Below are 12,209 nucleotides of genomic sequence, written 5' to 3'. Positions count from 1 at the left end.
GGCTACTTTTCAGCTGAAGACGTCACGCGGCTGACGATAAACCGCGGCTTTTAAATGCAACTCGTGCGACAGTGCTTTGCTTTTCATTAAATAAGTACAAAACTTAAACTTTAAAAAAAAAATTTAAATTACAAAATAAAAAAATAAAAAAGTGTCGTTTTATCAGCATTGAACGCGCTCATGTCAACACGACACAAAATGAGCCGGAAATGAACAGTGCGCGTGACAGGCGCGCGGCGACGAAACAGCACTGCGTACCCCGGATGTACGCGTCACTCGCGCGTCGACCGAAACGCGCCGTCGGCTAATGACGTTTTACGGTGATTTACGCGAGCACGCGGCAGCTACGGTCACTTGAAGTCAACAGAAATCCGCACCGGGGACGAACGGGAGTCACAAGTTGCAGCACAAACACCAAAATAAATCACTTTTATGACCGGAAACAGACGGTAAACAAATAATGGCGGCTGCGCGAGCGTCCTCTCCGTCTTCTCCGCCTCCTCTAAACTTTAATAACACCGAATGACGTCACCTGTAAGAGTCCCGTTAGGTTACCGTCGCCGTCATCTCCGGGTTTTTCCCCCCGAAACACCCGCTTTTCCTCGCGCTGCTCACGTTATTCTGTTAACGATGAGTAAACGTGCGCTCACCGCGCTGCGACGAACCGGAAGTGGAAGTTCAAAGGTCAATGCGCTGCGGCGGTGTAGCTTTACTTTTTTTTGTTTTGTTTATTTACTCTAAAAATGTGTCTTTTTTAAATTTATTTACGAATGTATTCATTCAGTTTTCAGATAATGAAATATGTTGTTGACATTTATAAAAATACAAATAAACGAACGAATATTTTGCGGAAGGAGGAACGTTTCAAGGGCACATCCGGGGACTTCGCCTTGCTTGCAACTCGTTTGCGCCCCCTTTCGGCAGGAAACGAGTAAAACTCGCCATAAACTTTCACATAAAATAGCAAAAAAAAAACAAACCATTAGAAAACCAGCGGGGTTATATTAGTTTATTAACGACTTAAATACTCTGTTAAGTAAATACATGTCCACTTAAGACATTCGTTAAGGGTTGAAATATAGTAATACCTCTATTTATATCTTTATAACACAAAAGTAGTGAATAAAACACCCCATAAAATGTCAAAGCCTCACAGACAACGTTCAAAAACAGCATCAAACTCTCTAAAGATGTAATTATTCTGCGATGAAAGGATAGTGACGCTTAATATGCCGAGATCCACTCCGGGCCTTCCACTGAAGTCAAACCGTTGCCGTCACGCTGAAGAAAACGGCCGACCAAGATCAAACATTCGCGGTAAATAAACGTCTGTCCTGGGATGAAGTCGGAAAATTCGGGAATCTAAAAGTGTAAAGATGTTTTAAAAAAAAAAAAAAAAAAAAGAGAGGTGGATTCAGTTCTTTGAGTTCACGCAACAATAACTAATTAACTATTTTCCCCAAAGTGTCTCTCAAAAGTGCTTCCAGGCGACGGGGCTTCCTTTCACTAAGCTCTAATTAAGACAACAAGGATTTAGTTTCCCGTCACATCAGCCGGAAGATGAATTCCAAGTGTCCAAATTCTGCATCAGAGAGCGAGAGAGAAAGAGAAAGAGAGAGAGGGGAGTTTGGGAATAAATATGCAAAAACGATTGGCAATTATTACTTTTGTAATTTTTAAAAGAAGCGATGTAGCTGATGTATATTTCAGGGCGAGAACTTGTCGAAGCGAAGATGACAAACCCGCAGGCCTCGTTTTTCCTGCTTAATAATGGAGCTTCACCACGCGGGCTCCGGCGGACGTGGCCGCACGCCAGTCTGTTCACGTCCATGATTCATGAGGACGACGTGATGGAGGACGCCGAAGTCGTGGTTCTCGACCGGTCCTGTCCGAAGGGGAACTTCTGTAGTCGCTGCGAGCTACGCGTGAAACGAGCGGGAAGTTTGTTTGAAAAAACACAAACAAACACGTACACACGTTTGTATTTAGGAGGTAAAAGAAATGCTTCGAGTCCCTCTGTGAGACAGAGACTGTCTTTTAAGTCACTTTTAAAAACGCTGTATTAAAAACGCTAATAAATTGACAGACGACCTTCAACCTGCAATCATTTTTTTTTTATTCATCCGACAGTTATTTTCTTTAATAATTGATTGTTCAGTGTAGAAAAAAAAAGCCAAACATTAGATCTTAAAGCCCAGTACATTCAAATGTATTTCAGTTTTGTGTGACCAGCTGTCAAGACGCCAAAAGATGTTGAGTGTACCATCACAGAAAACCTCCGACTGTGGGAAGTTTTTACTTCCTGTTAAAAGAGAGTTTTTCCTTCCTGTTGTTGTCGTCGTTTTTTTTTTTCCTCCCAGCCGTCGCTCATGCAGGAGTTGTTAAATCTTCGGGTGCCTTTTTCATTATATTCCAAGAACTCTCCTATATTAAATGCCCTGAGATGACTTGTGCTGCGATTTGGTTCCATAAAAATAAAACCTGCGCTGGAATTCAAATGGATTAAATCCTACACAATGAACTTACAACCTGATCTGGGAAAACCTCAGACATGAAAAGAAACTGAAAAAAAAAAAGAGCTTCAAACCCACTGCACCATTACGCAGTAGGACGCTGAAGTGCCTCACAGTGGACAACCTTCATATATATGTATGTATATATATATATATATATATATATATATATATATATATATATCAATCAGACCCACTCACAGATCTTCGTGCTTTCCCTCCCAGATAAATTATACAAAAAAGACACTGACAGCAAATAGTGAGAGAGCCTCGTTCCTTTTTTCACCTGCTCTCAGAAATCAAACGATCTCCATCTTCACGGCCCGATCAGCTATTTATGAGGCGCCACTCTGGTGCAAAAATGCAAATTGCTCCTCCCGAGCTTTGCAGCTGGTCATAAATATGAAACTTCCTCCTCCTTCCATCGCGGGGCATTAAGAGTTAATTTATTCAAACGTGGTGCCCTCCTGATGTATGCCTCCTATTTAAACATCCCCACCAATCTGTTAGGGATGACAAAAAAAAAAAAAAATTCATGCCGTCGTCGACGAGGCCACATTTTAACGTTCATGGCAGATATCAATGTTTGGCCGCCTGGTTTGACACCTGTGAGTCGTGCGTTCGGTGGTGGTGGTGGTGGGGGAGGGGAGGTGGGGTGGGGGGGGGGGGTGGTGGTCAATGCTCGACCCGGAGCTGCCGATGATTTGTGTTTTTTTTTGTTTTTTTTCTTTTTCTTCCAGAGGAGTCATTTTCAAAAACAAATCTGGGTGTTCAGTCTTCCGGAGGCCGACCCGAAATCGACTTTTTGATCTGTATTTATCAAATGTTTTATAAGGTTGGCGGGCGGGACGAAGAGCGTTTATTTATTTATTTTTTTGTTAAAATCGCTCAGCTCCATCATGAGTTTCCTTCCAGGTGGAACAAACCACACACAAAAAAAAGAAAGATATTTTTGAACCTTTATCTGCTTTTAATATCATTTGGCGAAGTTTTACATACTCGACTCCTCAAAAAAAACATCTTTATTTTATATCTTAAATGTCATGACGTAGAGGAAAAAATGTATGTTAAAAAATGTAGTGCACTTTAAATAAACAGGTTAAGGTTGGAAATATCAAAGACTTGGGACACTTGAGTTATGATTATCAACGACATCCCTGTGTATTGATTTTTTTTTTTATAAGCTGTGGCATTTAATTTGTATTTGTATTTGTATGTATATATTCACATCCTGTATTCCTCAAATTGCTTTATCTTTTGAAAAGAATCCTCTCTGTAAAGTCTGAGGTTGTGAGGTGTGTAGGAGTGCAACTTTTTTTTTTTTTTTTTTCATGGGATGCTGCATATAAATGAAGAGGCTCCTCACTCGCGGTTACTATAGAAACAATGAAGAAGAGGCCCATTAACAATTGCTTGGTAACTGTTGCATGTTGCTGCAGCACCTGGGTGTCACGTTTTACTGCGGAGCAGCATTTGTCTTGGAGATTTGCCGGTTGTCACGGCAACAACTGAAAAATGAAAATGACGACGCTCAGGCAGGCGTCAAGATACGTCCGATTAGTGGTTGCTAATCCTTTGATTTTTTTTTTTTTGGAAAAGATGTGTAAAACAGTCAACAGTCAGTAAAGTTAAACTAAACAATTAAATTAGACTCTTTAAAAAAAAAAAAAAATAAAAAAAGTTTTTGAGTCGAGTTGACTCCAAAAAAAAACTGCCGACTCCAGCAGTTATCAGGCGACAAAAGAACAAATCCGTCAGATCCAGAACTCACCGCGGGGCCACATTAAACCCAGACTTAGTGGCAACGGCGAGTCACCAGGGCAGTTCCTAGAAGGGAGAGGGGAAGGGGGGGGGGGGGGCAGAGAGGGGCCCCTGAGGAGGCTCCTCCCTCACACATCTCCAGTTATTTCCTGGTAAAACAAAAACAAAAAAAAGGAAAACACACAATCCTGCAGGTCGCGACGAGGTCAGCTGAGCCGAGAAGAGGCCGAGTTGTTTGGACGATGAATATGTATATTAGGATTATAAAAAAAAGACAAAAAAAGCAGATGTTTTGACGAGACGTTCTCTGCAGCGGATTAACGCCGCACAAAAGAAAAATCGCCTCCAGTGGAACTGGAACCGCGACGGCGGACCAGGGTCTCCTCGGCGCCCCTCGCTGCGTGTTACCCCGACTCGAGGCCGCCGCGCCTTCGCCGAGGCTTTTTGTTTCGAAATCTGAGCGCTCCCGAGCGTCTCGCGCTCCCGCCTCGCTCGTTACGAGCTTCATTTACCACGAGCCCCCGGAATAATCGCTCGCTTTTCATTTCCACACACACACACACACACAAACCCCCCCCCCCCCCCCCCCCCCAAAAAAAAAAAAAAAACGCTCCTCTCCGTTGGGCTGTCAGGCTAATTACAGAGCAGACTTTCCATTACTCAGCACATTGCATCAAATTGCATATGCCATAGGGGGAGTGGGTGGGGGAGGGGGGGTGGGGGGAGAGGGGGAGGGGGGGGCGATCAGAGGAATGCAAAACACAGCGCCGAGGATGAGAAGCTGCGACTAACAATCGTTGCACATGTACGACAACCGGCGCGGACCGCGCTCGTACGTTTTTTTTTTTTTTATTTTCGGGAACAAAATAAAGTCATTAACTGATAACGTACTGCGGCGGCTCGAGGACCCTTCTTCTTCTTTTCTTTTTTTTTTTTTTTTCCTCCTGCACAATAAAAACCTAAAGAGCAAACATAGCCGGAAGAAAAGTGCTCCAATTATATTTTAGTTTAGAAAACTGCTCCAGAAGGTGATTATGAAAAAAAAAAAAGATTTAAAAAAAAAAAAGAGGTGTTTGACGTAAAGACGCCGAGCACGGCGCACTGCTGTGTGTTTTTTCTTCTTGCTTACAAGCTCCCACAAGGTTTATTTTTATTTTTTTTCCCAGAGATGATGTTGTTTGAGGAAGGAGCGCTTCCCGCAGTTTTTAATGTTTGTCTTTGCAAGTGCAGAACAGGAGACTTTTTTTTTTTTTTTTTTTTAACTTTTTTTCCGGCAATGAAATCCCGCCGGAGGAGGAGGAGGAAGAGGAGGAGGAGGTGGAGGTGGAGGAGGAGGTGGAGGTGGAGGAGGAGGTGGCGCTCCATCAGATGATGATGATGATGATGATGCTACCTGAAAAAAAAAAGAAAAAAGAGATCTAACACACACACACACACACACACACACACACACACACAGGGGACCCGGCGTGTCTATTTCACGTTTTGCCGTTGAGGCATCAGAGGCCACCAGCAGCCTAATTACAGTGAAGTTAATAAACCTAAAATGCTTCACGCCGAAGACGCAAAACGTTTCACCTCCGAATAGAAAAGAAGACCAAAAAAAAAAAAGAAAAAAGGAACCGATCAATATTTCATCTTCCTGCTTCGTTTGGGCGTCAAACCTGGAAAAAAAAAAAAAAGACTTTTAACCGAGCAAAGAACTCAAACGCTGATTTCAGATGATTAGCTTCACAATCTCTCGGCGGAGGCGACCCGAGGCCCGCGGCTGCATCGTTATGAACATCATTAGACTCACCGCGAGTCTCCCCGCTTCACCTCCAGCCCGCCCCGCTTCCCGTTTGGCGGCGGCGGCGGCGAAAGTGCGGATCCTCGATGCCGATTGGCTCTCGCTGGGAACACACATCCACGTTGGCTTTCTTTTTTTCTTAAAAGCACCTGACGGACGAAACACGACTCGATCACACGTGTAAAAACTAAAGAAAAAAGAAGAAAAAAAAAAAAGGAAAAAGAAAAAAGGAAAGTCTTCCAGTTACGGCGGTTAACGACCGTTGCTACCGCGGGTCGTTTCCATGGCAATATGCACTGGTATCAGTGCAAAAGATGCAGGTCGTTAAAACCGTATAAATATATATATATATATATATATATATGAAATGTAATAATGATGATGTTTCCACTGTTTTACAGATGGTAAACAAATTTAAAAAAAGCAGAGATTCAGGAATAAATAAACAACACGAGATCAAAAATGATGTTTTAAGACGTGACTGCGCTGAAGCTCCGCCCTGTTTCAACTGGCAGAAGGAGGAGGAAGAGGAAGAGGATGGAGGAGGAGGAGGAGGAAGAAGAAGAAGAAGAAGAAGAACGAGAAGGAGGCGAAGGAGGAGGAGGAAGAGGAGAAGGAAGGTGATATAGAAGAATAAGTGGAGGAAGAAGAAGAAGAAGAAGAAGCGGAAGAAAAAGAAAAACAGGGAAGAGGAACAGGAGGAGGAAGGGAAGAAGGTGAAGAAGAAAAAAAATGATGAGGAGAAGACGACGTAAATGAAGAAGACAAAAAAGAAGGAGGAGGAGGAGGAATCACATCCTTTATTTCTTTTCGCTTCAAGCTGCATTTTGATGACTTTCTTTGTTACGTTACCGAAAGTAAAAAGAAAGAAGTTTGCGATTCGGAGCGCAGTGTGGAAAAAACAAAAAACAAAAAAACAACTACAAAAGAAGAGAAGCGACCTGAAAACAGAGGAAACGCCTGCGCTTTTATTTTGAAATCCCGAATTCCTCCCGTTAAGACATTCGCGGTTAATTGCCCGGCCGCCGGTGCCGCGTTCGCTTCTTCTGTTGTTTCCCCTCCCGGCAATCAGACAGCAGGTGCGCCCGACTTCCAGGTGAAACAATTTTTGATTTTTTTTTTTTTATATGTATATTGGTCCCCCCCCCTCCCCCCCCTCCAACCCCCACCCCCCCTCAACCCTGTAATAAAATACAATATCGAGTCTTACAAAAAGCAGGTTTATTTAATCTCCAGAAGAAAAAAGAAAAAAAAGAAAAGCACTGGTAATATTTGCCCGCTCGCCTCGCACGTCTGCTCCGCTTCGTCTTCAAGTAATAGAAAATATAATCGTCTGCAGCCGCCTCGCAGACAAATAACTGCACATCACACATTGACAGAAGTTTACATTCACTTTTGGGAATGCGAGCAGCCGGTGTTCTTCACGGGATTTTTTTTAATTTTTTATTTATTTATTTATTTATTGTTTTTTGGTATCTAAGAAAAATAGGTCTGATTCGTATCAATTAACGGCCTTCGTCGGAAAGGGGTCGTCGCTGTGAACTCGCCGCGGTCTCCACGGCGACGGCCCCGTCCAACGGTTGACGCCTCGTTCGGCGAAAAGTACAACGGGGAGGGGGGGGAAAAAAAAAAAAAAAAAAAAAAAAAAAAAAAAACACAGACGAAGAGAACATTCATAATTAGAGCTCGTGATCGACCCCCCCCCCCCCTCCCCCGAGGAGGGGAAAGGAAAAAAAAAAAAAGAAGAAATAAATAAAAAAAGAAAAAGAAACGTCCGGTTCCCGTCTGCGGTTTTGGTAATTAGTCCGTGTCCCGTGGTTGAACACGCTCTCCGCTTCCCGTCTTGTAATTTCCTGTAAAAAAAAAAACAACCCACGCTGCTGCTGCTGGCATTTCTTTCTTTCTTTCTTTTTTTTTTTCTTTTTTTATTTTGCACATTTCTTTTTTCTTTTTCTTTTTTCCGTCTCGGGAGTTTTTCCGAGTCCGCAACGGCCGATATTCCGCGAGTCGACGAGTTCGTGGCGGTTCCTCGGGACGGAGAACGAAGCCCCCCGCCCCCCCGCCCCCGCCCCCGCCCTCCCTCCCGCCGCGCTAACATTTCAGGTGCTTCTTGCTGGTCATGTCGTTCCAGATGCGGTGCATCTCCTCGGGGGGAGATCTGGTGCACGGTGACCACGCGGCGGTAGCGGCAGAGGCTGTACGCCATCTTCCAGTGGTTGAAGCCGCTGTTCTGGAACGGGTGGATGCCCAGCTTGCGCAGGCACACGCCCACGTACACGTCCTCCAGGTGCAGCAGCCGCGTGTGCAGCGACGTCTTGTAGACGAGCTCGGCCACGTCCGCCGAGAAGACGTAGCCGGTGCCGGAGCAGAAGGGCGGGTACTTGCTCTCCGGGTACAGGTCGCGGGGCATGTACCACTTGCTGCGCATGTCCCGGATCGGCCCGCCGTTGATGACGTAGCCGGTGAAGTAGCGCCGCCGCGGCTTGGTGGCCGGCTTCAGCAGGTTGTAGACGAGGTTCTCCATGTTGACGAAGATGTCGCTGTCCGTCTTGAGCACGTACTGCGCCCTCGGGCAGAAGGTGGCGACCCAGCGCATGCCCATCAGCGTCTTGAGCGTCAGGTTGTGGTACGAGTCCACGAAGTCCTCCACCACCACGTCGTGGAAGATCTGGCTCTCCTGCTCCACCATCTGGTTGAGGACGCCGTCGGTGCTGCGGCCCAGCAGGAAGAGCGTGACCACGCGCACCTCCGGGAACGTGCTCTCGTCGCCCCACGTCTCCCGGATGGCCTGCCGGGCGTCGAACTCCTTGTGCGTGGTGCTGATGAGGATGACGAGGAAGGGCGCCTCCGCCTCGCACTTCCCGGCCTCGTTGACGAGGTAGCCGAAGTCGTGCGGGTTGAGCGAGCGCGTGCGGACGTTGCCGAAGGTGGCGTTGCCGCCCGCCCTGGGCGCCTTGCGCATCGGGATGGCCGGCTGGCCCGCGTACGAGGTGGACGGCCGCGACACGCTCAGGTACCAGAGGGCGCTCGCCCAGCAGACCACCGTCAGCAGGTACAGGCAGGAGACCTTCGAAGGCATCGCGCCGCGGGGCGTTACCACGGGCGACGGGGCTGGAAGCGTCGAGGCCCCGCCCCCATGGGCTGTTGCTGCTGCTGCTGCTGCTGCGGCGGCGGCCTCCGCGACGCGGCGGGCATCGACGTCCGGGACGTACCGACTCCTCCCCCCACCCCCCCGCTGGCTAGTGGCGGCGGCGGCGGAGACGTCTTGCCATGTCGTCGGCCTCACGGCGGCCCGCCGCGGCTGGCGGGGATCCTTTCAGCGCTCGGCGACGGCATCTACGGGAAAATAAAGAAAGAGAGACGAGGTTGATGGATCCGGGGATTTATATCGACGACAAGACGTATTGAACGCTTCTCATGCCACGGCCCGGCAATCTGAGGAGGAGCAGGAGGAGGAGGAGGAGATGAACAGGGCGGAGAAGGTGAAATGATCTCACGGGGGAGGAGGGGGAGGATTAATATCCACCCCCTCCTCCCCTCCTCCCCACGGGTCCCCCCCCCCCACTCGGCTCCGCCCTTCAACGTCCGACCGAACTCCATCTTTACATATTGGGCTCCTTGAAATAAAGCCGCTCGCTGCGTTTTCGGAGCCGCCGGTCTCTTAATTGGACCGACGCGACCCGTAACGATGAATTTAAGAACTCCTCAATGTGGAATATTTATCCCGTTCAAAAGGAGGTTTTAAGAGGCGCATTCAAAGCAAACTAAAGCTAATCCCCTCTTTACAAACAGACGTAATCTCTTCGGAGGCGGTGGCTTTTATTTCTGCTCTTCTTCTTCTGCGGGGAATACTTTTTCTTTCTTACTACATATATTTATATATATATATATATATCGTGCACAGCGGATGATGAACCCCCCTAAAAAAAAGTGCTATAGATCCTATTAGAGATACCGAAATGTGCAACGATGCTTCTCTGTTTTAAGATGGAAGCGGCGGCGATAAGAGCGACTCCCTCTTTTATATATATTTCTTTTGCTTGTTTTCATCAGGACTTTTCTCTTCTTCTTCTTCCTCCTCCTCCTCCTCCTCCTCCTCCTCCTCCTCCTCCTCTCCCACTATCTCCCTCTCCCTCTCTCAGAGTCATCAATCTCACGGTCCAGTAGAATCCATCTCATCACGGGGGGGCTTGCTTTTCCAACACCTCCTCCTCCTCCTCTTTCTCATCACATCCCTCCTCCTCTACTCCAGCGGGCGGTTGATCCATCTTTATATGTCTCACTACCCCCCCCCCCCCCACCTCCCCCGCCCACCGACCCCCGTTTTTTCTCCCCTTCCTCTCCTCTCTTCTCCTTTACCTCCATTCTGCGTTATTTTTCATTCCTGCACTCGACTCCCAACTTATCGACGAGCCTTCTACCGTAATCAGTCCTCCCTAAAGCCTCCTCTCTCCTCCTCCCACCACCTCCTCCTCCCTCAAAAACAAAACAACAACACTAAGTCACCATATTCCACCTTGTTTTCACCTCCAGTGGAGTCCATCGGTTTTTCTTCCCCCTTCATCCCCCAGAATGACCCACATCTGTCTTCTGGTGATGCACCTCACGGAAATACAGAGACCCCCCCCCCCCCTCCACCCACACCCACACACACACCCACACACACACACACACACACACCCCTCCTCCCTCCCACCAAATTGAAAGATGGCTCTATCGTTTCACGCCGCCGTGTCGCTCTGGATTTCGCCCCGGCGCTCCGAGGGCCGCCGCCGCCGCCTCCTCCTCCTCCTCCTGCACGTGGTTGCACTCCCGAGGAGGAGGAAAAAGCCCGTTTTATTTTTTATTGTAAATAAATATACATACGCGGCTCGTGCAGCGTCAGACAGTCGGCGGCAGCGGCGATCATTTTGTGGTTAGCGGAAGATAAATTCAGCCCAAACGGGGGACCGAGCAGGCGGCTGACTCGGCCGGAGCGTTTGCCAGACGAAGGACGTGACAGATTCCTGCCGGAGTGGTTCAGTCTCGACTGCTTCCGTTTTGATTTTCGTGTTCAGCCTCTTCCTCCCGCTCGCGTGCGCGTCAACGCTCGGCCCGCCGCTTTATGAGGCGCATTTAACTGCAACCAACGCGCTCCGTCGGTCCGTTTTTGCACGCAGCGATTTAAGGGAGGTGCCGACTCCGCCGTGCTGAACTTTTCGCCGTTTTAAACCCGGTGGCCAAAATAATAGAAACACCCGTCAGTATGATGCAATACGAGTCAACAACGCTCCACGCCGCAGCAACAAAAATAACCGTAGCGTTTCATCTGCAACTGTTTGAAATTGTATCTGCAGCAGAATATCAATATTACAGGGGGAGAGGTTTATTTATTTGGTGATTACATCAAACTCACAATCGTAACCCACCTCTGTTCCCGTTTCAGGATTTTCCCCTTTGATCTCGTCCCGCTTTAATCTTCCACTTCCCGCCATTCCCTTTGTGACATCACGCCGCCGTCGACCAATCGTCTCTCGGCTCGGAAGCTGTTCTTTAAATATCGCCGCGCTTCTGTCGTTCTGCGTCTTTTGATTTAATAAGCCTCGTTGTACACTTGCAGTTGATGTCTCCTTAGTGAACTATTTCATCAGGGAGCGATTCCTCGCATTCGCACGCGCGTTACCATGGCTACCGGGCGATTTGCATACATCCCCTATAAAAGGTTTCCAGCCAGACGGTTTCTTGCTTAACAAAGATTTAATCGGCGCTCTGGAAGCTAAAAAAGCTGCTTTGCTTTCACACCGAGGCTGAACTGCATCCAACAGGTTAAATATCGCCTCCGGCCGTGTTTCGGGAAACATACTCTGCTTAGAATAATGATGTGGCCTGTTGTGATTTCACACATTCAGCAGAGGAATCCAGAAGCAGCTTTCCGGAGTTCAAAGCTCTCATTCGTCTTTTCCACAGGGCGACGCTCAAACGGAGGAGGGAGCACATTATGGTGACAAACGAGGACGTCGACGAGCAAAAAAAAATGGGCCGTGACGTGACAATGACGTAAAAATAACAACTGGGGAGTGTCAGCAAAATCTGGCTAAAAAAACAACAACAAAAAAAACATGGTTAAAAGTTGACTACGACCTGCTGATAAACATCACGCCGCTTGA

The 12,209-nt window shown here is 47.5% G+C and overlaps 1 protein-coding gene across 1 annotated transcript; it reads right to left on the bottom strand.

The window, feature by feature from the left end:
* Positions 1 to 8,154: 8,154 nt before the first annotated feature.
* On the bottom strand, positions 8,155 to 11,731 carry LOC138195799 (beta-1,3-galactosyltransferase 1-like). Its single transcript, XM_069145482.1, is given in 3 exon segments — positions 8,155 to 8,214; positions 8,216 to 9,399; positions 11,472 to 11,731. Coding segments are annotated over 2 exon segments (987 nt in total). The 5' UTR covers positions 9,143 to 9,399; positions 11,472 to 11,731.
* Positions 11,732 to 12,209: the final 478 nt, after the last annotated feature.

Source organism: Embiotoca jacksoni, unplaced genomic scaffold (assembly GCF_022577435.1).
Source record: "Embiotoca jacksoni isolate LCO1_2020_lvr unplaced genomic scaffold, fEmbJac1.0.p SCAF_126, whole genome shotgun sequence".
NCBI lineage: Eukaryota > Metazoa > Chordata > Actinopteri > Embiotocidae > Embiotoca > Embiotoca jacksoni.
Note: the sequence above shows the minus strand (reverse complement) of the source record. Positions and strands in the feature narration are given on the sequence as shown.